General features: G+C 36.0%; 1 protein-coding gene across 2 annotated transcripts; it reads left to right on the plus strand.

Annotated features, from left to right (window-relative positions):
- Positions 1–853: 853 nt before the first annotated feature.
- On the plus strand, positions 854–23,775 carry nsfb (N-ethylmaleimide-sensitive factor b). Of its 2 annotated transcripts, none has more exons than XM_079595708.1 (22): positions 854–961; positions 3,686–3,771; positions 3,904–4,003; positions 4,562–4,601; positions 5,764–5,930; positions 6,047–6,154; positions 6,251–6,326; positions 6,743–6,898; positions 10,389–10,588; positions 12,853–13,018; positions 13,122–13,196; positions 13,275–13,462; positions 13,862–13,957; positions 14,121–14,277; positions 15,510–15,643; positions 15,780–15,846; positions 16,059–16,138; positions 17,962–18,096; positions 18,903–19,016; positions 21,412–21,467; positions 21,566–21,631; positions 22,710–23,775. In XM_079595708.1, exons 1-21 carry the CDS (start codon positions 950–952, stop codon positions 21,594–21,596), a joined length of 2,244 nt encoding a protein of 747 aa, XP_079451834.1. In that variant the 5' UTR covers positions 854–949; the 3' UTR covers positions 21,597–21,631; positions 22,710–23,775. The 2 variants fall into 2 exon arrangements, with proteins under 2 accessions (XP_079451834.1, XP_079451833.1); XM_079595707.1 differs by having other exon boundaries at positions 22,707–23,768.
- The last annotated feature ends 285 nt before the right edge of the window (positions 23,776–24,060 follow it).

Raw genomic sequence — 24,060 nt, forward strand, 5'->3', positions numbered from 1 at the left:
GTTTAACCCCCAAGTTTAACTTTGGAGAACAACAAGAGATATTTATTTTTAACCCTGCATAGCCTGGGTATATGGAATAATATACCATGTGAACCATAATGAACCATTAGACAAATTATTTAACATAAAAAACTAAAATAAATACATAATGCAATGCAATACAATGAATGATGATAGAGAGATTTACAAATAAATGTTCCTCAAAAGACTGTTGTATTATTTACATGTTAACATGATTTTTCTAAAAAAATAAAAAAATAAAAATAAACTGAAGTTGCTTTAAGTCCAGTAAATGATCAATGAAATATTAATGACAAAATAAGTTAATTGTTAAAGATGTCACAGCAAATAGACTCGTGTACCACGACCTCTGGAGGTGGACATTTTTTTTAGTATGATCTGTCAAACGCTACTGTCTATGGTCAAACGGAAGGCATGAGGAAGAATATGTCTGATCTTGTTGATATTTAGAGGCCCTAGAAATTCATAGCATCAATATTCCTCTGGCGCCATCTAATGGACAATGTGTAATGCTAAATGCAATTTTAAGTGCTATAATTAGAGCATTTTGATGCGACAAAAACTTTTATTTCTCTTTCAGATTAACCCTGTAAGAAGATGCTCAGTTAGTTTATTCTGTGCAAAGACCAATTCCAGGGCAAACATGAGAGGGGTAGTGTTCATACAAATGTACTTATAACAAATCAAATGTGGTTATTATGATCACCAAATTAATTAAGAATGGTCTATAATAGTTTATATAAAGTTTGTTGTAATTAAATGCTATTCTAATTAAAATATGTTATGATAAAAAGTTCGTGCTTTTATTTTGGTGGGTTTTCGCTTCCGGTTTGTCGTTCGTGTCATTGCTGAGAGCGGTCGCTGGGGGGGCAGCGTCTAGTTGTGTTACTTTTGCGGAATTTCTCTTGATCACCTGATAAACGCAAAAATGGCTGGTCGGGTGAGTATTTCTTTAGGATTTAAGTTGATTTGGAGTCGCACATAAATAACCCATCATTTCGTGAGCATTCTCAGCAGACACAAAGCTGAGCTCCATTCATACGTGTTGCGTTTGCACACGTCATTCACACTCATGCAGTAACGTTACCGGAAGACGAGTTCCCCATCTCATGACTTTTCAGTGGAACAAAACTTCATGCAGTGTTTTGAACACGACATTTACGGGGCATTTAAACTTTCTCACGACATATGTGCTTTCTTTAAACCAGTTTGAAGAGTGTTTATGGCGAAGTGCGTGTTGATTTAACTCTGGCTGCTGTCATTTACAGATGATTGAAACAAAGAGTGAATGAGAGTTGATATTATGATCAATAAATGCTGTTTTTGGACTGACAGCAAGGATATTGATTCATGAATATTCAACTACCTGAATCAATAAAATATATGGAATAAAAAAACATTATATAGGCTTTAGTTTGACACATTTTGTATAAATGTATAGCCTTGAACGTACAGAGGTCTGGAGTTATCGTCTTCGTTAATTGAAATGAAATATAAAAGTAAAATAGAAATGTTAGATGAAAAACTGAAATGTTTCCTTAACCAACTGAAATAAAATAATTACTAAAATGACTAAACCTGAAAATGAAATAATTAAATAAAAACGAATACAAACACATAACAAAAATGTAAACTACTAAAACGTGAACTAAAAATAAAACCTTAAATTCAAAGTATTTAATACACTTTTCAAATATAACAAAAATGGTGTTATAGTAGATATAGTGTTTGCTATAAAATGTGTTAATATTAGTAGAATTTTGGACATAATATTTTTTTATTCCACTTGAATCACTTTTGTTATGCTTTTTTATATATATATATATATATATATATATATATATATATATATATATATATATATATATATATATATATAGTTTTGAAAAATATTCTCAAATTAGGTTTGAATATTAGAACATACAAATTAGAATATTGTCTAATCCAGATTTGATTTCCACACATATCCTGGTAAAAAAAAACAGATGTTTCAATGTTTTGCTTGTGTCAGTTGCTCAGCTGTCAGAATCACAGTGCATTATGCGTTACCCAGGGTTATGCTTACAGGCTGTATATTTGAGCAGATTATGTGGGATTCGGAAGGTCTGGAATTCATCTCATGCTATTGGTAATACCACACTAGGGTTTAATGAAGCACTTGAGTAATCCTATGAGATCACACAGCATTACTGTATGCTGTTTCTTTAGAGCGAACTACAGCTGGTTAAAGATGGAGATTCGTAAGTGTTATAATAAATTACATCAGGGTGCAGAAAAGGTAATGGGGGAGTGACTCCTTATTCAGTGAGTGTCTGTCATGTTGAAAATTAGGATTTTAACAGACAACTGGTAAGTGTCGACATCTAGGCTCAGTAGGCTGTATATAGCCTACATTGAAAAGGATAAGGGACACTTTTTGTTTTGGCTAATTGAATGGTCTGTAACACAGTTTACAAATAGTAGGCTAATGCTTGGTTTTCAGTTAGCTTTCATCAAATTATCTCCATTTTGCTTCTTTTTTTTGGACCACGATTAGTACTAGTAATGATTCTATTACTAGTATTTAGCGTTATACTTTAGTCACAGCAGTTTTCTGACAGTGCAGGTCTGGATATTGTTGATGGTTATTTCTGGCTCACTTCAAGGATATCAGTGAGCTTTTTCAATAAAGCTGGTACTGGAAGTGAATGTCAAATAATAATAATGTCAGTAATATTATATCAATTGTAAATGTCAGTAATAATAAAATGTCAGTAATATTATAACAATATTATATTTCAAAAGAACAGCATTTATCTGAAATGTAACATTTTAAATGTCTTTGTAACATTTTAAATGTCTTTACTGTCAGTTTTAATCAATTTAATGCATCCCTGCTGAATAAAAGTATTAATTTCTTTAAAAACATTCTTACTGACCCCAAACGTTTGAATGGTAGTGTATAATGTTACAAAAGCTTTCTATATCAGATAAATGCTGTTCTTTCGAACTATCTATTAATCAAATAATCCTGAAAAATGTACACTAATCACATATTTCTTGAGCAGCAAATCAGCATATTAGAATGATTTCTGAAGGATCATGTGACACTGAAGACTGAAGTAATAATGCTGAAAATACAGCTTTGCCATCACAGAAACAAAATTTTATTTAAAAATGTATTCAAATACATTTTAAAATAAAAGAGACTTCTTTTAAAAACATTAAAAAATATATTACTTAATTATTTTTTAACTTCAATATTACAAAAATACAATAAGTTCACTTCAACCAAAGCAAAAGTTCAGCTAAAACATTTGGTGTGCCTCTTACATAAAAATTTGCAAGCACATTAGTAAATTTAAATTGTAATGCACAAGTATTTAAGTATGTCAATAATATAACATGATACTTATATAAGTACTATAAAAGCATTGTTTTATAGTCCAGTATTGAAATGCAACACAATATAACACAGTTCCTGCATAGGCCTGAAAAATGTTAAAGACCCCTGATCTAGGCAAAGATGGCTTCTGGATAGAATTATTAGTAATTATTATAAACGATCAGGAAGTATGCTTGGGTTTCTGACTGGTGGTGTATATGGAGGCTGAAATATCAACTTCTGTGATTTGCAATCACTTCATTACTCTTGTTCTTTTGTTTTTTCTTCTTTCCTGTACAGCTAATGCAAGCAGCGAGATGCCCGACAGATGAACTGTCTCTCACCAACTGTGTGGTTGCAAGTGAGAAGGACTTCAAATCTGGGCAGTGAGTATTTAATGTGTAATGAATCAGATGTGATATACACATTAACATCTCCACAATGGGAGATGTGATAATATATTTAAACGCATACTATCAGAATGTGTGTGTCAGATCAGCTGTTCTAAATCTTTCTAGGCATTTGACCGTTAAAACCACAGCCACTCACAAATTTGTGTTCACGGTTCGAACTCACCCGAGCGTGGTCCCGGGAACCATTGCCTTCAGTCTACCCCAGGTATACATTTGTGTCATCATTCCCCATAGGCTTCTCTAAGGTCCCATATGCCTTTGTGTCTTTACTGCTCTTGTAGACGTGTAGAACAAAAGCTGATATGCGTTATGCACTTTTGTAAAATGCATTAGTATGCAGATGTACAGCAGTGTACTGTTATTTTCAGCAGCATGCTTATCTCTTAATATCTTGCATTGTTTTTGCCTGCTTCTCCTTCGTCTGTTAACTTGACAGCAGCAGGACTTCTCAGGTACTACAGTATCTTTCTCACAATGGTCTTATTTTATGTCAGGATAATGTGATATTTTATGAACAAGAGACCAAGAAATGAAACAAAATTAGAGAAACTTTTATCTACTTAAACGACACGTTAAATAAAAAATGTGCGATACAGTATCGTCTGTCAAGAGAAAGTTGTACAAATGTGTTTGTGTGGCTTTTTTAGTAGGAAATTCTAAATAATAATTGTATGGACTGTAATATACTAAAAGTCTGATGAATTATACATGTAGGTTAAATGCAACATAATAGAAACTCACCAATATGCTCTCTGTGTTATAGAGAAAATGGGCTGGACTCTCTCTAAACCAGGATGTGGAAGGTACATTTCATATTACTAATCTTGTAACAAAAAATATCTTTACAAAACAACACTGAATTTGATTGGCTCCTTACTAATAGTGCAATAAAGTTTGCTTCCTGCGTATGCTGTGGGAATATTGATTATAATGTAGTGCGATAATAACACTGTGGTTGGTTTTGATAGATGGAAGGACATAAGATGTTGCGGTAATGCCTTTGCATTATAATGCACTGCAGTATTTACCGGTATGCACTATAATGTACAGTATAAGGCATTGTCTTTTTATAAATGATTGTAACCAAAGTTAAAATGCATTAAAATATTTGCAGATTCCTTGTTACATATGAAATTGGTTTGTTTGCCATGTGTTTTGATACATTATACTTTTTAAATGTGTAACAATAAATTAATAAATAAAGTATTATAATGTAATAACATTGGTTACAATTATTCATGAGTTCATACAATGCAATTAAGGTACATTACAAGGAATAATATAAAATGCTTTATATATAAAGGCTTTTAAGTAAGTTGTTACCGATAGATGGCGAAGAATAATTACTTATTTTAAGAAATATATAGTCCAGGTAATCAAGAATTTAAATGTAAAAAAAATCTTGTTTTCTTGTTGAAAAGTAGTGTCAAGTAGTTTTGCTTAAAAATTTGGAGACTCTAAATTAATATGTAAATCACCCCTAGAAATATGCAAATGTAGGCCAAGAAAGTTTCTCAAAAAAAAGTATGTACAGTACAATACTGTTCAGAAGTAAGATTTTATAATGTTTTTGAAAGATATCTTAATTTTTTTTCAAAAAACAGTAATATTGTGAAATAATATAACAATTTAAAATGACACTGTTCTATTTTAATACATTTTAAAATGTAATTTATTCCTGTGATGGCAAAACAGAATTTTCAGCAGCCATTACACCAGTCTTCAGTTTCACATGCTTGGCCTACTCAACTGGCAGACATATATATATATATATATATTACACGCATATTTTTTAGGTAAACAAAACCGTTAATGTTAGATGCGAGTAATCGTGATTAATTAATTTGACAGCACTTGTTTATATGAGTTAAAGTTTATTCACAATATTGCCATTATAATTGCATTATCAGGGTGCATGTAAACATAGTCAAAAACTGTCACTTCTCTCTGTTGTCATTTTTGCAGCGAGTATCTACAACTTTGACCCGTCAAGACAGTATGTGGGAACCATGACTATAGAGATTGACTTCCTCCAGAAGAAGTCCGTTGACAGCAACCCTTACGACTCCGATAAAATGGCCATTGAATTTATCCAGTTTTTCAACGCACAGGCCTTTAGCATCAGCCAGCAGGTGAGACAATTAAAGAGCTAAAGAAATGAATGTCAGACTCACACTCAATGAGGTCTGAGAACTTTTGTGTAGTCTGGATGTCCTGGCACATAAAGCCTGTATCGTCTTCCTGGCAGTTTGCCTTCAGCTTTTGTGACAGGCTCTTCGGACTGATCATAAAAGATATCGAGGCAATGGATCCCAGCATCCTCAGGGGGGAGCAAAGCTCTAGCAAAAAACAGAAGGTACCTTTTTACGGCTTGCTTTCAAGTCAAATCTAATCATGTGTTAAGAGAGTTATGGCACATTAAACATTGCTTATCTCCATTTTTCTTTTTCAGATTGAGATTGGTCTGTTGCATGGCAACAGTCAGGTGATTTTTGAGAAAGCCGAGAGCTCATCTCTCAATTTGATTGGTTAGTGTTTAACCTGCAAACACACACATTTTTTATCTCACGTGTTGAGCTATATTGAGTTATAGGCAAGGAAAATTTTTCGAAATTTAACCTAAACATTACTGAACAGATTAATTCAAAATAATTAACTGAAGTAACTTTTATTTCAGTTCTGTGGTCTGTGTTGTCCAATGACTCAATAAGCAGTAAAATGTTCAGATTTCAAATAATGTAACAACTAAACCGTACCACTAGATGGCAGTCAGAACACATCTGGCTTCACCTCAGCTTCCTCACTTTGTCACCTCTGCTCAAATGTTTTATACATCAGTACATTTTTTATGGGTTATGACCTTGGTAGATTAAATATAAATATGATGTTGTCCTTAGTTTCTTTAGTGTTCTTCAGCAACCTGATTTTGATAATTCTTCCCCAGGAAAATCAAAGGCCAGAGGGTCTCGGCAGTCCATCATCAACCCCGACTGGAACTTTGAGCGCATGGGGATCGGAGGCCTGGACAGAGAGTTCTCGGACATCTTCCGTCGTGCTTTCGCCTCGCGAGTCTTTCCTCCAGACATAGTGGAGCAGATGGGTGAGTCTCAGATTTTCTCTCCTTTTGATTTGAAACAAAAAACTGCGAAGCTACACTAGTGCATGATGCCCCTGTCTTTGTCTTGGAAGGACATATATCTTTTTTTTCTCCCTTCTTCAACCACATCGCTCTCTGTTTAAGTGGCCAGTAGAGGCACAGCATGTTGTAGGCGACATGAATCACGGAATGTTGCGACTCCAGTTCGAGAGAGAGAGAGAGGACCAAGCCAAACTAAGTAAGAGAGTGGCTAAAAGATTGGACCGAATGCTCTCAGACCCTCCCTGCACCTCATCCTAACCATAAATGAGAGAATTGCTCAGTTACATTCAACCCTGAAAGAACATCGTTATGTTGTCTTTTCTTTTGCTGTTGGCTAGCAGTCAAAAGCCTAGTTTGAATTATATTGTCAGACTGCAATCTGATTGTATTTTAATGATTTATTCACCCTCTAAACAGATCAACAATTGTCAAAGATGCTATCCAGCAGACAAATTCCCATCAGATTGACTCCTGCAGTGAAAGTATTATAATCATTTGCAGTTGAAGCTGCTGTCTGCGTTCCGTTCTCAGCTTTTAGACACTGGGACTCTTTTGCTAAGTGTTACTGGTGTGCAAAGAAATGTTCTTGCATAGAATTTCAGATTGATTTTTAACAGGTGCTCATGTTGATGAACCCTGAATAAGAAAGCGCATGTCCATAGTAAAAAATAAAGTAACTTAACATCGTGTCCTAACCAGACTTGATGCGATAAGACTCCAGTGCCAGCAGATGCGACGTGACTACGAGCCGCGACAAAATCAATCCAAAATCACAGTTAATCAGAAGAGTGTGTGTGGAGTCTCTGCAAGCACACTGCATTCACAACAAAATTGATAGAAGTAAATAATCAAATTCATAAATATTACACCATTTTAACATTATTAAAAACATACTGAGAGTGACTGAAACAATCTTTGTCATAGAACACAGTTGTTTGTTCACACTGACTTCACACAGTTTGAAGATTCTTGTTTGTTTCCTTTCATTTATTTTCAAGATCTGAGGTGAATTATCCCTCAGTATGCCCTTAAAGGTCACGCAAATCATATTTAAACTCACATTCAATTATTTTAACATTAAATAAAGCACATTATCAGTATTTGAGATTATCATTGTCATACTTTGTATGTCCATGTTTTCCAAGGCCACCTGGAGTCTGTTTTGCGTGCATGTGGCGTCACTTAGTTTATCCGTAAATGTTAACACGGTTTTGTTAATACTTTATTCTATTCTTCACTTGCCAAACTGCGAAAATGAACAGTTATGAAGAGCATATTCCTGTAAGCTGTCAGATGACTTGATCATGTATGCAGACACACAGAGTTCAGTGTGTGTGTGTGTGTGTGCGAGAGAGAGCGAGAGATGACCTTTGTGGTGTGATGGCTGCAGGAGTTGGCCTCTGGCTCGGGCAGCTGGCTGCTCTAATGAGATGGCGGGTCTTGATAGCGCAAAGGTGAGCACTTAATTGGGCTTCGTTTTGGAGCCCAGGTGCTGAAGGAAGGTGTGGGTGTGTGTCTGAGTATGTTATTGTCTTATAGCGCTTGGGTGGGAGTTTACACCAGTACACCCAGTTTCTCCCAAAACTCCCACCACTTAAAGGTCATTTCAGTCTGCCCAGCCGTGGCCTCGTTCTTCTCCTCTGTGGAAAGTCTGGACGTCTGCCCTCCCTCAACCTGAGTCTGTCAACAGGTGTAAATGGCCATACTGATTCCCATCTCAGGCCTGTTGGTTATCTCCAGAATTCCCGCTCTTTTCAAATGGCAGCCAACAGATGTTGTTAACCAAAAACAGGGCTCTTGTCTCAGAAATGCCATTGCTCATCAAAAAGACCCTTGTTCTACTCTGAAAACTGTTGTATTGGACACTTGGCCATACTTCTTGTGTGTGCTTTATGGCATAATCTCATAACCATATTATATAGACTGGTTCAAGCTGATAAAAAGGCGACAATAACTCGAATAACCGTTGAACATTGAAGCAGATGGGCTACAGCAGCAGAAGATCACACTGGGTGCTGCTCCTGTCAGCTAAGAACAGAAAACTTAGGTTACACTTGTTGCCTGGTCTGATGAGGCTGGATTTCTGCTGTAGAAGACGGCAGCGTCAGAATCTGGCTTAAACAACATGAAAGCATGGATCCATCCTTCCTTGTATCAACGGTTCAGGATGCTACTATTGGTGTAATGGTGTGGGGGATATTTTCTCGGCACACTTTGGGCCCATTAGTACCAATTACGCCACAGCCTACCTGAGTATTGTTGCTGACCATGTCCATTCCTTTTATGATTACTTCCAGCATAATAACGCACCATGTCTCAAAGCTCAAATCATCTCAAACTGGTTTCCTAAACATGAAAATGATTTGACACTAATAAAATGGCCACATTCACCAGAATTCAATCCAGTAGAGCACCTTTAGAAAGTGGTGGAACAGGAGATTCACATCTTGGATAAGCAGCCAACAAATCTAAGTGAAGCTATCATGTCAATATGGACCAAAATCTCTGAGGAATGTTTCTAGCACCTTGTTGAATCATTGCCATGAAGAATTAAGGAAGTTCTGAAGGCAAAAGGTGGTCCAACCCGGGACTAGCAAGGTGTATCTCATAAAGTGGCCATATTGACAAAACTGGCACTGAGGTTTCAGCTTGCACAGTAAGGCGCGTACTAAACGCATGCCAGAACTGCAAGAGCACACCACTGCTGACCCAAAAGCACAAGAAAATTTGGCTCCAATTTGCTTCAAATCATATAAATAAGCCACAGTAGTTTTTGGATTCTGGGATTTTGATCTATGAAAGGAACACTCTGCCTACATTCAAGCATGGTGGGGCTCAGTGATGCTCTGGAGCTGCTTTGCATCCTCTGGCACTGGAAACCTGTAGTGTATGGAAGGCAAGATGGCTTCATTGAAGTATATCAGGAGATCCTAGGAGAAAACCTCATGCCGTCAGTGAGAAAGCTGAAGCTTGGGCGTCATTGGACCTTCCAACAGGACAATGATCCCAAGCATACCTCAAATTCCACCAAGGCTTGGTTGCAGAAGAAGTCCTGGAAGATTCTACAGTGGCCATCACAGTCACCTGACTTGAACCCCATAGAAAATCTCTGGTGGGATTTGAAGAAGGCGGTAGGAGCACAAAACCCAATAATATTACTGAATTGGAGGCCATTGCTCACAAGGAATGGTTTAAGATTCAAGACTCAGAAACATTGCCAGAAGCTGGTGTCTGGTTATACATATTGTTTGCAGCAGGTCCTACCTACAAAAGGGTGTTCTACTAAGTACCAAAGATGCTTGCCATGAATGGGGTTGAATAATTTTGAGACTGCAGAAGTCATTAAAAGCTGCACTTTCAGTTGAATTTTGGAAAACCATTTGAAACATTTGTTGTGTTGAGCTTTATATATATTGACTTTACATCCCACAACCCCTTTCTCTTTCCACAGGCTGCAAGCACGTGAAGGGAATCTTGTTGTTTGGGCCGCCCGGCTGTGGTAAAACCCTGATGGCACGTCAGATTGGAAAGATGCTGAATGCTAGAGAACCGAAGGTGGTCAACGGGCCAGAGATCCTGAACAAATATGTGGGCGAGTCAGAGGCCAACATCAGAAAACTGTTTGCTGATGCCGAGGATGAACAGAAGAGAGTAAGTAACCAGGAAAAGATGGAGACAAAATACAATACAATACAACACAAGAGTTTATTTATATAGCACATTTAAAAACAACCGAGGTTGGCCAAAATGCTGCACAGAGTATAAAAAATAACAGCAATATCACACACAAACAGTAAACCGTAATCATCAGCTGTAAAAAAACAAACAAAACTCATACAACAGAGAATCAAGGAATATTAAACGCCAGTGAGATTAAATATGTCTGAAGAGTAGTTTAAAAAATGTAAATAGTTAGGGCAGTTCTAATGTAAGCCGGGAGACTATTCCATAACTTTGTTCTAACAACAGCAAAAGCACGATCACCTCTATTTTTGAGTTTACTCCTGGGAACATAAAGTAATTCGAAATCACCAGATCGAAGTGATCTCGACTGTGTGTATGGGTGCAGTCAGATAGGTACTGTGGTGCCTGGTTCTGAATGGATTTAAATACAAATAATAATTGAACAGGTAGCCAATAAAGTGAAATCAAGATGAATGTGTTTGCATTTAATGCACCCCTTGAGAAGCCATTTTACCATGCTTTGAGCTAACTGTAAACGTAAGATGGATGACTGGGGGACACCGATGGTAAAGTGAGTGGCAATAATCCAACCGAGACGTTGCAAATGCATGCATAACTATTTTAAACTTCTTTAAAGACAAGAATGGCTTGACCTTAGTTAAAAGACGAAGATGATAAAAACAAGATTTGACCATAGCACTTATCTGCTTATCAAATTTAAGGCTGCTGTTAAACAATACACCCAGATTCCTAACACATGTGGTACTGTATGATGACAGGGAATCAAGATCAAAGTCATGTACTCTGTGTTCATTCTAGGCAAACAGGATAATTTCTGTCTTACTCCTATTAAGACTTAAAAAATTACTCATAAGCCAAAGTTTTTATTCACCCAGTCTAAAATAGGCTTTAGGGCATGCTTATTCTCACGCTTTAAAGTCAGATAAATTTGGGTGTCGTCAGCATAAAGATGAAAGAACACTTCATACCTGTTTAAAATAGATCCCAGTGGAATCATATAAAGAGAAAATAATACAGGGCAGAGAATTGAGCCCTGAGGAACACCAGATTTTAAATGAATTTCAGAGGAGTCCAATGTCCAAGGCGGACAGCATATCTTCTATTAGTTAAATCTGAGCGGAACCACCACAGCACCATACCCCGAAGGCCCACACATGACTCTAGACGTGATATAAGAGTATTATGATCGACTAAATCAAAGGCAGAGCTAAGGTCTAACAAAACCAGAGCCATAGATTGCCCCGAGTCAATAGCATGATGTCATTCAAAACTCTTAGGAGAGCCGATTCAGTACTATGGCAAGCTTTAAAACCAGATTAAAACATTTTTATGAATAGAATTGTTAGTCAAAAAAGATTGAAGTTTAAACCACTGCATGGCATTTCATGCTAATTATTAAACATTACACACTTAGGAAAAACCTTCGTTCTTTCACGCACTTCACAAATCACTGTTCGCTTAGAAAGGCCATACAGACAGTTTTGCACAACCTTACATTCATCTGGCTCTGTGATGGAACCCACTGATATTTGACACTTTAAAGAAAGGGTGCTCTGTCAACAGTCAAAAAAATCATGGCAGGCATACTTGGGTTTGCTCAATGGATGCTGTTCCCAGTTTTGGGCCATCCAGCAGCTCTACAAATAACTCCAAATTGCTGAAATATACTTACTGAATTACTGTAAATGGCCTTGTGTTTGCTTAGAAACATTATCATAGTTTTTTTTTTTCTCCAAGGGTGATGTGTCATGAAGTGTTGGCAGAGAACTGCTGGTTCTGGCCGTTGTTGAGTGTGATGTTGTGCTGGTAGACTGTGTGACTACATGACATTGAAGAGCTCACTCGTCACCTCTTAATGAGAGCATTCGGCTATCTCTAACCCCTCACCCCGACTCACGGGAGGCCACGCACACTCATACTGGCCTCCCATCTGTGCTAAATGTTACGGCCTAGCCTCTGACAGCCTCTGAGATGAAGAAGATAAATCTTAATTGTAGACCATTGTCACAGAGTTTATACAGTCACAGGCCATTCACCTGCTTGGCATTTAATCAGAGAACTTAAGAGAACTGTATACAGTTTTTTAAGACCACATTAAAACGAAATTGGAATTTTGAGGCTATTCAAAAAATATATATATTGTGTTATATTATATTGATTATATTATATTATATTATATTTCTGTCTCTTTTTTTGCTTGGTTTTTGAAGTTGGGGGCCAACAGTGGCCTGCACATCATCATATTTGATGAAATTGATGCCATCTGTAAACAACGTGGCAGCATGGCGGGCAGCACTGGGGTCCACGACACTGTAGTCAACCAGCTACTGTCCAAGATCGATGGTGTAGAGCAGCTCAACAACCTCTTGGTTATTGGTGAGAACTTCCTTTGAGATCGACCAGCATAAAGACTGACCATGCATAATTTTGTTGTTACATATTAATGTGTTTATTGATTTGGCTTTGTATTTTATTTAAGGGATGACCAACAGACCTGACCTGATTGATGATGCCCTCTTGAGGCCGGGAAGACTGGAGGTCAAAATGGAGATTGGTGAGAACTACAGTAGCCATAATGGATCGCATTTTCAAAGTTGCCTGAACAACTAGTTGACTTCTAGTCCTTTTCCAGGCCTGCCTGACGAGACGGGCCGTGTTCAGATCCTGCATATCCACACAGCAAAGATGAGGCAGTCAAACATGCTGGCCAAAGACGTTGACGTAAAAGAGCTGGCTTTCGAGACCAAGAACTATAGCGGAGCAGAGCTGGAAGGGCTTGTTCGGGCTGCCCAGTCGACTGCCATGAACCGTCACATCAAGGTCTGATCTCCATCATCTCATTGACCCCTACAACTAATTGTGGCTGATTTAAACTAAATCAATTCTTAAAGTCGACATGAAACGGAAGTTGCAATAGTCTTTTCTTCACTATTGTGGCGTATATCCGAGTGAAACGGCTTCTCGGACAAGATTACAATTTTAGAAGCAGTTGAGAAGTCTATGTCTATAAAGGATATCTTTATAAAGCTAGACAAAGTGTGTGTGTGTGTTAGCAGCACAGCTCACACACTCCCATATTTGATGGTGTTGACACAATTCTCCCATATTTGATGAAGCTTACACAGGTGTAATAGGTCTCTCTTTCTCTCGCTTCAAGACCTTTCGTTTTGATTAAGCGGATGAGTTTGAGGATCAATCTGTGTGTTTTTGCTCTTGTAGGCCACTACTCAGGTAGAGGTGGACACAGAAAAGGCTCTCACTCTGCAGGTCAGCAGGACTGACTTCTTGGCTTCTCTGAATAATGACATCAAGCCTGTAAGTCCACTCCACATTATTGTGTATTCAGTTTGGATAATGATATGCTGACTCGAATTCCTCTGATTAGATCTTGTATCAGTATCAGATCATTTTAGCAGTGAATAAAGTAATGTATCATTGCTTTAATATTTAATGCATTTCTCTCTTCTTTTCTGTAAAGGCATTTGGCACTAATCAGGAGGATTACGCCAGTTACGTCATGAATGGTATTGTGAAATGGAGCAATGATGTGTCTGACATATTGGGAGATGGAGAGCTACTGGTGCAACAGACCAAGAACAGTGAACGCACACCGCTAGTAACTGTGCTCTTAGAGGGCAAGTCTTACACACAAACCTCACATGCACATACATAGACATACACAAATACAATGTTAGGGGTCAACTAATTAAAATAGTGACTTTACTAACTGAACTCATTTTATTTAGTAGAGTAACAGAATGTTGCATTTCCTTTTTTTAGTGAGTAAGAAAGTCAATTCTCGCTCCCTCAAAAAAAAGTACACAAAATATTATTTTTAATAAAACAATTATGGCTGTCAGTCTATTCAAATATTTAATCAGAATTAATATAAGAATGTTTTGTAGTTCAAAACATTGAGTGCTGTGTTAGTCACTTTGCTTGTTTGTGTCTGCTGACACCTTTTTTCTGAGATGACTTTGTTTTTGGAAAAGAGGGCTGCATTATTTAAATTGTATATATTTTTTAAGAGCTCCAGGTTTGCGGCCAATTTTTTTATATATTTCAATGCAATTATAATATAATCATAATCATTATTTTATTTGTATTATTATTAATAAATTAAAAATATTAAATTAAGAAATATTACTATTGTTATTATACTATTTCACTGTAAATGAAACAATTAATTATAAAAAAAATAAAATCATGATTTAATTTTACTGAACAACTGTAAAATTACTATACTAATATTTATGAATGAATTTCTTAATTTTAATGTTAAACACTTCTCATTGCAAATCTGGTAAGATGAGTGCTGTACGATGTGTTCCTAGATGCACTTTATTCCCAAACTCAGAGCACATGCAAAGATGGAGTTTGTGTGAAGCAGCATTTACTGTGAACCTGAAAACCCCAGATCATTAGCATGAGCAATCTTTGTGATTTGAAAATCACACTAATCCATATCGCAATTTTGCTTTAATTTTGATTAATCGTTCAGCCCTAAGAGAGGGTGTGTAGATGATGGCAGAATTAAAACCATTTTAATGTCAATGTCATCTAATAGGCATATTTAAGATGATATTTAAAATTAACCCCATAGCTTAAATGTAGTTAGCTACTTTTTATTAGTAGCTTTTAGTGTAGCTACCTGTTCAACAGGGTATCTGACTGCTGATGACCTTACATTATAAGACACTGATAGTTTGACAGCTTACAGTTGCACACATACACTGCACACATGTACAGAAACGCTGAGAGGAAAGCATTCCTCCCTGCTCTTGTTCTCTGGTTCACACAAGCAAACATGCACCATAATGCTGCAATCTGATATGACTGAGAGTGTGAATGCTCTCCGCTCCCACAGGGCCTCCTCACAGTGGTAAGACCGCACTGGCGGCCAAGATCGCAGAGGACTCCCAGTTCCCCTTCATCAAGATCTGCTCTCCAGACAAAATGATCGGCTTTTCAGAGATCGCCAAATGTCAGGCCATCAAGAAGGTAACAACCTCGTCGCTCTAAGTTAAGACGGGAAGAGATCTGTGTGTGTTGAAAGCAGTTGTCATTGGGGATGTTATGGATGTGATTTTGCAGCCATTGGCCTTTAATAGTTGGTTAATGATTTTCATCTCTCTAGATATTCGAGGACGCCTACAAGTCTCAGCTGAGCTGTGTGGTGGTGGACGATATAGAACGACTGCTGGGTGAGTACATCACACCCAGCTTGATGCACTTCCTGTCAAAACTGTTCAAAAGAATCAAGATGCGTACTCTTTTATTTGTTGTTTAGAGGGATTCGTAGGAGCCTTATCTCCTTGTGTCCTTTTTTTGTTCTTGTTTTAGTTGGAATTATCACAATGTACAATGTAATGGTTGGTCTACATACCAAACTTATCCAACAATATCTTCTCCACAGATTTTGTTCCCATTGGGCCACGGTTCTCTAACCTCGTGCTGCAGGCTCTGCTGGTATTATTGAAGAAACCTCCTCCTCGGGTGAGAATGTCGCCCATAATACTGACAGCCACAGATAGGGGGCAGCACCTCCTTTTCACAAGAAAAGAGCTCCTCTGATTGCTATGGTGCCACTCACTACATTGGTCGTTTATGCATAAACATATCAGTTATTTTAGGCTGCTAAAATGTATTATTTCCCCCATAATGTTAGAGGCTTTTAAAACCTCTAACCCAAGTATAATTCTAAACCACTGGTTCTCAGACTGTGGTCCGTGCAGGATTCCAAGTGGTCCTACATAAATAAAATTATTGACAGTTACCAAAATCAAATTATTGACTCTGCAAACAACTCATAACATTTAATTAATTTGTGGTAAAGTGTTTCTATTGTCTCATTTTACTAATTATTTGAAATTATATGTGTTTGACTCAGCATTTTAGGTAGTGTACAGTCAAATATTTTAGGTTTATTTGCTAAAAGCAGCAGTCTAGTTAATTTCACATATAATAAGTACATAATAAAAACAATACAGCATGTCAAAAATCATAGAAATGTAATAACGATTTGTTACATACTAGTGTTCAAAAGTTTGGGGTTAGTGTATTATATATATATATATATATATATATTATGTTTTTGAAAGGAATTCATATTTTTATTCAGCAATGTACATTTAAAGTGATCATTTAAAATAGCAATATAATTATAGCAAAGATATTTATAATGTTAGAAAAAAAATCTATTTCAAATAAATTCTGTTCTTTTGAACTTTTATTCATCAAAGAAATGTGGGGAAAAAATATCAGTTTCTACAAAAATATTAAGCAGAACAACCGTTTTCAACTGTGAACCTATTAAGCGTATTAGAATGATTTCTAGAAGTATTATAAGGATCATGTGACACTTGACGACTGGAGTAATGACTGTTGAAAGCTCAGCTTTGCCATCACATGAATAAATTGCATTTTTAATATATTAAAATAGAAAGCAGTTATTTTAAATTGAAATAATATTTCACAATATTACTGTTTATACTGTATTTTTTATCATGTAAATGTAGCCTTAGTGAGCAGAGGAGACTTCTTTTGAAAACATTAAAAATCTTACAGATCTAAAACTTTTGACCGGTAGTGTAGTATAAACTAAGATGTACACTATTTGAGTGTGCTTCCCCCTATTTTTATTTTACTGAAAAGAACCACTAGTTAAACTTTTTTTTTGCGTAACTTGTTCTGTACTACAAAATCATGCGTCTTGCTGAGACGAGGTGTCCTGTCATTTCTCTGAGCAGTCACGCTTTTTTTTTTTTTTTTTTGCTTAAACCAGTAGCTATGAATCTTGTTTTTTATAATTTAGCTACATTTGAAATATTTATCCAAAAACAATTTTTTTGCTGCAGCAGTGTTTTTCATAGTGGGCCTCCCCTAACAAGCTACTGTTGTGTTGGCCTGCCTGGTGGCAGTGAGTGTGTATGTCAGGCAGGAATAGGTGTTGTGCTGTGTTTGTAAGGTGTTGTGAATAGCTGAAGGTCTTTTCCTCCAGATCAGGACTGCATAGAGCAGCACTCAGCAGGGAGTCGAGTCTTGGGTGAGTCGATAGAAAGGGTTTGTGAGAGAGCCGGGACCTGGCAGGCCCGCTGCCTGTGTGGCACCTCATCTGCATGCACTAGCATATACTGGGCACCACAGGGGAGCGACCCATAATCCCCTCTGCTCGCTGGGGCCTCTGGGAATGGCCCACCTCTTTACTCCACGTACATGGGCACCATAGCATAATTGTACTAGCACGTCGCAAAAGGCTCTTCTGACCTTTAGTGTTTTAAAAAGTACCATAAAACTCATTGCTTGTATTTATACTGCAGGGTCGGAAGTTGCTGATTCTTGGCACAACTAGCAGAAAGGATGTTCTGCAGGAGATGGGCATGTTGGACTCTTTCAGCACTACAATCCACATCCCTAATATATCTCGAGGAGAACATCTCATGGAGGCCCTGGAGGTGAGGCTTTCAGAGACTAAAAAAGATAAGAGATGTGCAATGGCCCAAAAGTATCCTATATAGCCTACTATAGCATATTTCATATATTAATTAATGTCTCTAAATTATCAACACGATCAAAATGTTGCTGAAAAATGCCGTCTGTTGTCTTATTGATTGGTAGTTAGTAACGTAAAAGGCCTTTTAGTATAATTCTAAAAATGTCCACTTTCAGGTCGTGGTACATGTGTCTTTCATCTTACCTTTTAGCCATATAAATAACAGTCAGCAACTGCTCCAAATTGCATATTTTGGCTCAGTTTGAGTCTCTGAATAAAATTGATTGGGGTTTTTTCTTCCTCAAGTGTGAGCGTCATATTCTCACTATATCACACTATATATGTATCAAATAGGAAACTAACACTATAAACATGTTTGAGGGTTCTTGAAGAAAACAATTTATATAGTAGAAAGGGTTTCTGGGGGCTCATTAACATTTATCATAAAGTAGACCATCTGAGAAGGATAGATCACCCAAAAATGACAGTTCTGTCATAATTTACCTCCTCTCGTGTTGTTCTGTAGGACTTTCTTTCTTCTGTGGAACACAAAAGAATACATTTAAAAAAAAGCTGCAGTGTTTTTTTGTCAATACAGTGAAAGTCAATTGGGGTTCAATGTTGTTTTGGACCCCATTGACTCTTATTGTATGGCCGGCGAACAACAATAGCGCTTCTTGTGTTCTCACGTACATTAGAATATGACCATAGTTTTTGATTGATTGTCTCTGGATCCATAACTGATTTTTTCTCCCCTCTGTCGTTCAGCTTCTTGGGGGCTTCCAGGAAGAAGAGCGAGCAACTATTGCAAAACAGGTGAAAGGACAGATGATGTGGCTGGGCATTAAGAAGCTGCAGATGCTTATTGAGATGTCACTGCAGGTGAGACACAGAAAGACCTTTTCACCCTGTGGGTTGTCTAGACGACTCCCTGAGTCACAGCTTTTCTGTGAAATCATCTGCGGTTTGAGTCACTGTCAAATTCAATTATTTTATGGCATCATAATGAAAACAAGCCCCTCCAGATGCGCCTTCCTTCTTGACACACACAAGTAAACAGACCTCCATATTCCTCATCTGCATGTAATTTGGTGTGGCCTGCTTCTGGAGTTGATTGAAGCGTTTCACTTTCCCTGCCAAAACAGACTGCTCGCACAAATTGTGCAATAATGTTAGCTGCTTAATGGTATCACATTAAAAATCAATACTAATAAAAAATATCTAAAATACATTTAAAAAAAAGAAAAAAAAAAGTTTAGTTCACAGTGAACAACTACTTTTTAAAATACATTATTTATACATTATAAATACATACTTATAACTGATCAGTATAAATAACTACGGTAATTTAAAATGTTAATTAAAATGTTTTATTTGATTTATATATATATATATATATTAGGGCTGTCAAAAGATTAATCACATCCAAAATAAAAGTTTGTGTTTACATATGTGTGTGTACTCTGTACTGTGTATAAAAACACACACAATCATGTATACATTTAAGAAAAATTGGTTATATTTATATATAAAATATTTATATATAATATAAATTATATAAATGTATATACAGTATATAAATGCAAATATTTCTTAAATATATACATGAATTTGTGTGTATTTATACATAATAATTATACACAGTACACACACATATATTATGCAAACACAAACTTTTATTTTGGAAGTGATTAATCGTGATCACTTCCAAAATAAATATATATTTATATATATTTATATATATATATATATATATATACTACCATTCAAAAGTTTGGAGTCAGTAAGAGTTTTTTATTTTATTTTATATATATATATATATATACTGAATTATTCAGCAACAATGCATTCAATTGATCAAAAGATTTCAATTACAAATAAATACTGTTATTATGAACTTTTTTTCATCGAAGAATCCTGAAAAAATAAGATTACAACTGTTTTCAACATTGATAATAATAAAAACATTTACTAGAGCACTAAATCAGTATATTAGAATGAGACATAATGTGACACTGAAGACTGGAGTAATGATTCTAAAAATTCAGCTTAGCCATCACAGGAATAAATTACATTTTAAAATATATTAGTATATAAATATAAAGTAAAAACCAGTTGTAAATTGTAATAATATTTCACTTTTTTTACTTCGATGTTTGTGATGTTGTGATTCATATCTCAGACCAGGTTGGTTTGAACTCTTTATTAAAGACATTTTTGAAATCCCTGTGGAGAAAATAATGGGAGAAAAGCTTCCGGAACCAATGCCACTGAAAAACTGTCCAGTCACTGTTGAGCTCTATGATGCCAATGTTGGCTCTAAAGAAAACATGTATTTTAGAGAATATTTTTGGGTACGTTTAGACCATTAGTTGTAGATTAGTGCTAGTCTTTTTTTAATGAGAATTAGAGTTGTGTTTGTCAGTGTTGTATTGTTTTTGTGGTGGCGTAATTGGAGTTGCAGTGGTGTTTGGGCTGGATGCTGTGTAATTGGTGTGGTATGCAGTAATGTGGCAGCGTGAGTGCTTCCCCTCAGAGAGGAATGAGACCGAGTCTGCCGGGACATGCTGCAAACAGCCGCACTGCATTTTCCTCCCATTCCCTCTATTCTTTCAGTAATTTCCACTTCTTCAACAGCCCCAGGCAATTGAAAAGCTAAGTTATTGCATACACCTTCATTAATTTTCCTCCTCGGTGCCTTCTCCCTCCTCAGAGCTTTCCTTTGTCCTTAAATCACATTCTAGTCTATAAAGGAAAGTTAACAGTGCGATTTAGTTCATAAACATGTCGGAGAATGCAGCTCCTTAATTCATTTTATATTCCTCTCCTGTAGAAATTTAATTAGAGCGTGAGGAATTTAATGGTACAGTACAATAATATGTATCTTATTATTCATATATCTTTGTTCCATTGTGTTAATAAATATCACTAAACATCACCTAACAAAATAAGCATTCGAGGGCATCAGCATGAGGTTGTCTTACGGGTGAACGGGTACGTCAACCTGCTCGATTTTTCACTAGTCTTGTTACTTCCCCTTCCCGACATCCATTTACTGCCGCCCTTTCACAACTCCTCACTGACGAATTCAGGGTCCCTCCAAACCCTCCAGGCTTCACATAGCTGACAAGGTTTTTGTCTTTTAAACGGCTCACAACTTTCCAGAAAAGTGGGCTTGCATGGAACGTACAGTGGTGTAACAACAAAAAAGAATCTTTTCACTTTTAATCTCTATTTTTCACCTCCCCATGGGTATGTTTCTGTTTTATTTTTTTAGATGCCTCTGGAATACAGAGTTAGGAAGTTCTTGGCACTACTAATAGAAGAAGGATCGTAAGTCCATTTCTCCGTTTGCTTCAAATGGGTTTTTCCTCCTTTTATCATGCTGATTTTGTTTTTCATTAACATGTTATGTTCATGTTGTTCTCCAGGTTGGGCTCTTCTAAATCTGGGGCAATATAGCCTCGGAGTGCAGAGGACATACCAAGGCTATTTTGGTAGGAGTAACACACCAAGCTTTATTTTTCTCTGTCAGTGTTTCAATGCAAAATTGGGAGATGCTTAAATATGGAAAAACTTCAAGAAATTATCAAAAACCGCAATAGTTATGCATTTGACTTCTGTAATATGACTTTGTAAGTGAAACAGAACATTCAGAAATCAGCGGAACTTGTTTTTTTCTTTTAGAGTTTGGTTTGTAAAAAGTGACCCATTGGTTAAATTAAATTTTCCCTGTCTGCACAAAAAGTTTCAGAGGTAGAAGGCATTTAATTTTTTTTTATAAAAAATGATATAAAACAATTAAAACTACTGTTCAAAAGTTTGGGGTCAGTAAGATTGTCTTTTTGGTAAAAATAACATTTATAAAGTAACAAACATTTCAAGTAAGTTACATTTACATTTACAAGAGTTACATTTCAAGTAAATGTTCTTTTGAACTTTGTTCATCATAGTATCCTGAAAAATATTATAAAAAATATATTTTAAATATTAAAAATGTTATATTATATGATAAAAATTCCACAAATAAATAAGCAGTACAACTGTTTTCAACATTGATAATAATAAGAAATGTTTTTGAGCACCAAATCATCATATTAGAATGATTTCTGATGGGTCATGTGACACTGAAGACTGGAGTAATGATGCTAAAAATTCAGCTTTGATCACAGGAATAAGTTACGTTTTAAAATATATTCAAATAGAAAAGTTTTTTTTTTATTCATATAATATTTCACAGTATTACTGTATTTTTGATCAATAAGCATAAGAGCATAAGATACTTCTTTAAAAAAAAAAAAAAAAAAAAAAAAACGTACTGACCCCAAACTTGTGAATGGTATCGTATGTTTTATTATCATTGAGATTTGTTTTTTATTTTTTGATGAATGATAAATAAAATAATATACATTGATGAATCATCCACAATGAGACCAGGGATGCTTATTAAGGAAATCGGGTAAACAGTCATTTTTTTATTTCATGTTGTCTTTGTTTTAGCTTTTATCCATTAATAATATGTGTACTTTTTCATAAGATTTCTTGTTTGTGTTTTTGTACCATGTCTTTCAGAAGCAGTTAAAGGAGTCAGGGAAACACTGAGTGCACTTGAGACACGGAGAGAGAGCAACATATCTCTCTATCCCTCACTTTCCTTAAGTATAGTGTATTACAACACTAGCTCCTCGATTCCATAGTGCATAGGGTCTCATATTTGTACAGGAATTTTGAAGTAGCACATGCATGTATATGAAGACCCATAGGGTTTTTATGTATATATATATAAAATGTCTCATATTTATGATATGTGTATTTACTGACAGGAACCATTCCTGTCAATGATGCCTTACTCCTAAAATTGTCCATTCTCGGACGTGTAAATTTAGCAATTCTCTGACCAAACCTCTGCTCACTTTCTTATATTAGAAACAGTCAGTGCCTTCCAATAACTATATTGAAATTCTCACTCCTGCGCCTTTGCATGCCAGTATATTGTTGTAGTTTGTTTATTGCTTTTATTGTTTTCGGACAAGAAGAGCAGTTGTCTTTTTAAGAAAGGGAACTATTCGTCCTTCTTAAGTCACTCTGGACATTCCATGTCAGGAACATAGGAAAGGTCGTAGTCTCAGAGATGAAATACCCCTCGTTTCAGTCTAATGGGTAACATAGTGGCCTTAAAAATTGTGTACAAATAATTGTACAGGACGGAAACCCGTGACCTACCTCCCGCCAGCCAACAGTGCCGAGATACTTCACATTGGCCTTGAATTCTCCTCTTCTTTCGCATACACACATACCTTCTCTCTCTCAGAGCAATTAAGAAGAACATTATGACCCCATTATGATTTTACTGCTGATCTGTGAAAGTAATAATTGAACCACACCAAAAGGACTTGCTCTTTAAATTTAAATGAGTTTTGTGTACACTTTTGATCTTGGACTGCATTTCTACACGCTAGTACTTGTAGGAGATGTCCTTATTGCCGAACATTTGGAGTTTAACATGCTATATAATGTTTTCATGGCATGTCTCTTTAAGGAACTAAATAATCATTTCATGGAAAATTGAAATATAAATGATTCTCTAATTAAAATATGGTTTTAAGATTGCAATAAATGACTCCCATTATTGTTGTTTTGTAATTAGCTTTTTTTTTTAAAGAAGAAAAGTATCACATTTGCTTCCTCCTCACAGTCAGTGTTTGGCATTGATGACTGTTTTTAACTCACTGGTGCTGTCAAAAATGATATATATATATATATAGATTAGTTCAATAATGTTTTTTATTTAATATTTTGTATTTTTAGGGGATTTTATGGTGCTAAATTATATGAATGAAATAGTTACTATGATCCATTTTTTACCTGTTTATCACTTTTTGAGCATAGACCTGACAATTTAATTTCTGATTTAAACTGTCGTAAA

The sequence above is a fragment of the Phoxinus phoxinus genome, assembly GCF_949152265.1.
Source record: "Phoxinus phoxinus genome assembly, chromosome: 21".
In the NCBI taxonomy this organism is placed as follows: domain Eukaryota; kingdom Metazoa; phylum Chordata; class Actinopteri; order Cypriniformes; family Leuciscidae; genus Phoxinus; species Phoxinus phoxinus.

Bases quoted from the DNA above. Each gene is read 5' to 3' on its own strand.
- nsfb (XM_079595708.1), top strand. The intron at 13,958-14,120 runs GTAAGTCCACTC...TTTTCTGTAAAG, and splicing joins TGAATAATGACATCAAGCCT to GCATTTGGCACTAATCAGGA. The intron at 18,097-18,902 runs GTGAGGCTTTCA...TCTGTCGTTCAG, and splicing joins ATCTCATGGAGGCCCTGGAG to CTTCTTGGGGGCTTCCAGGA.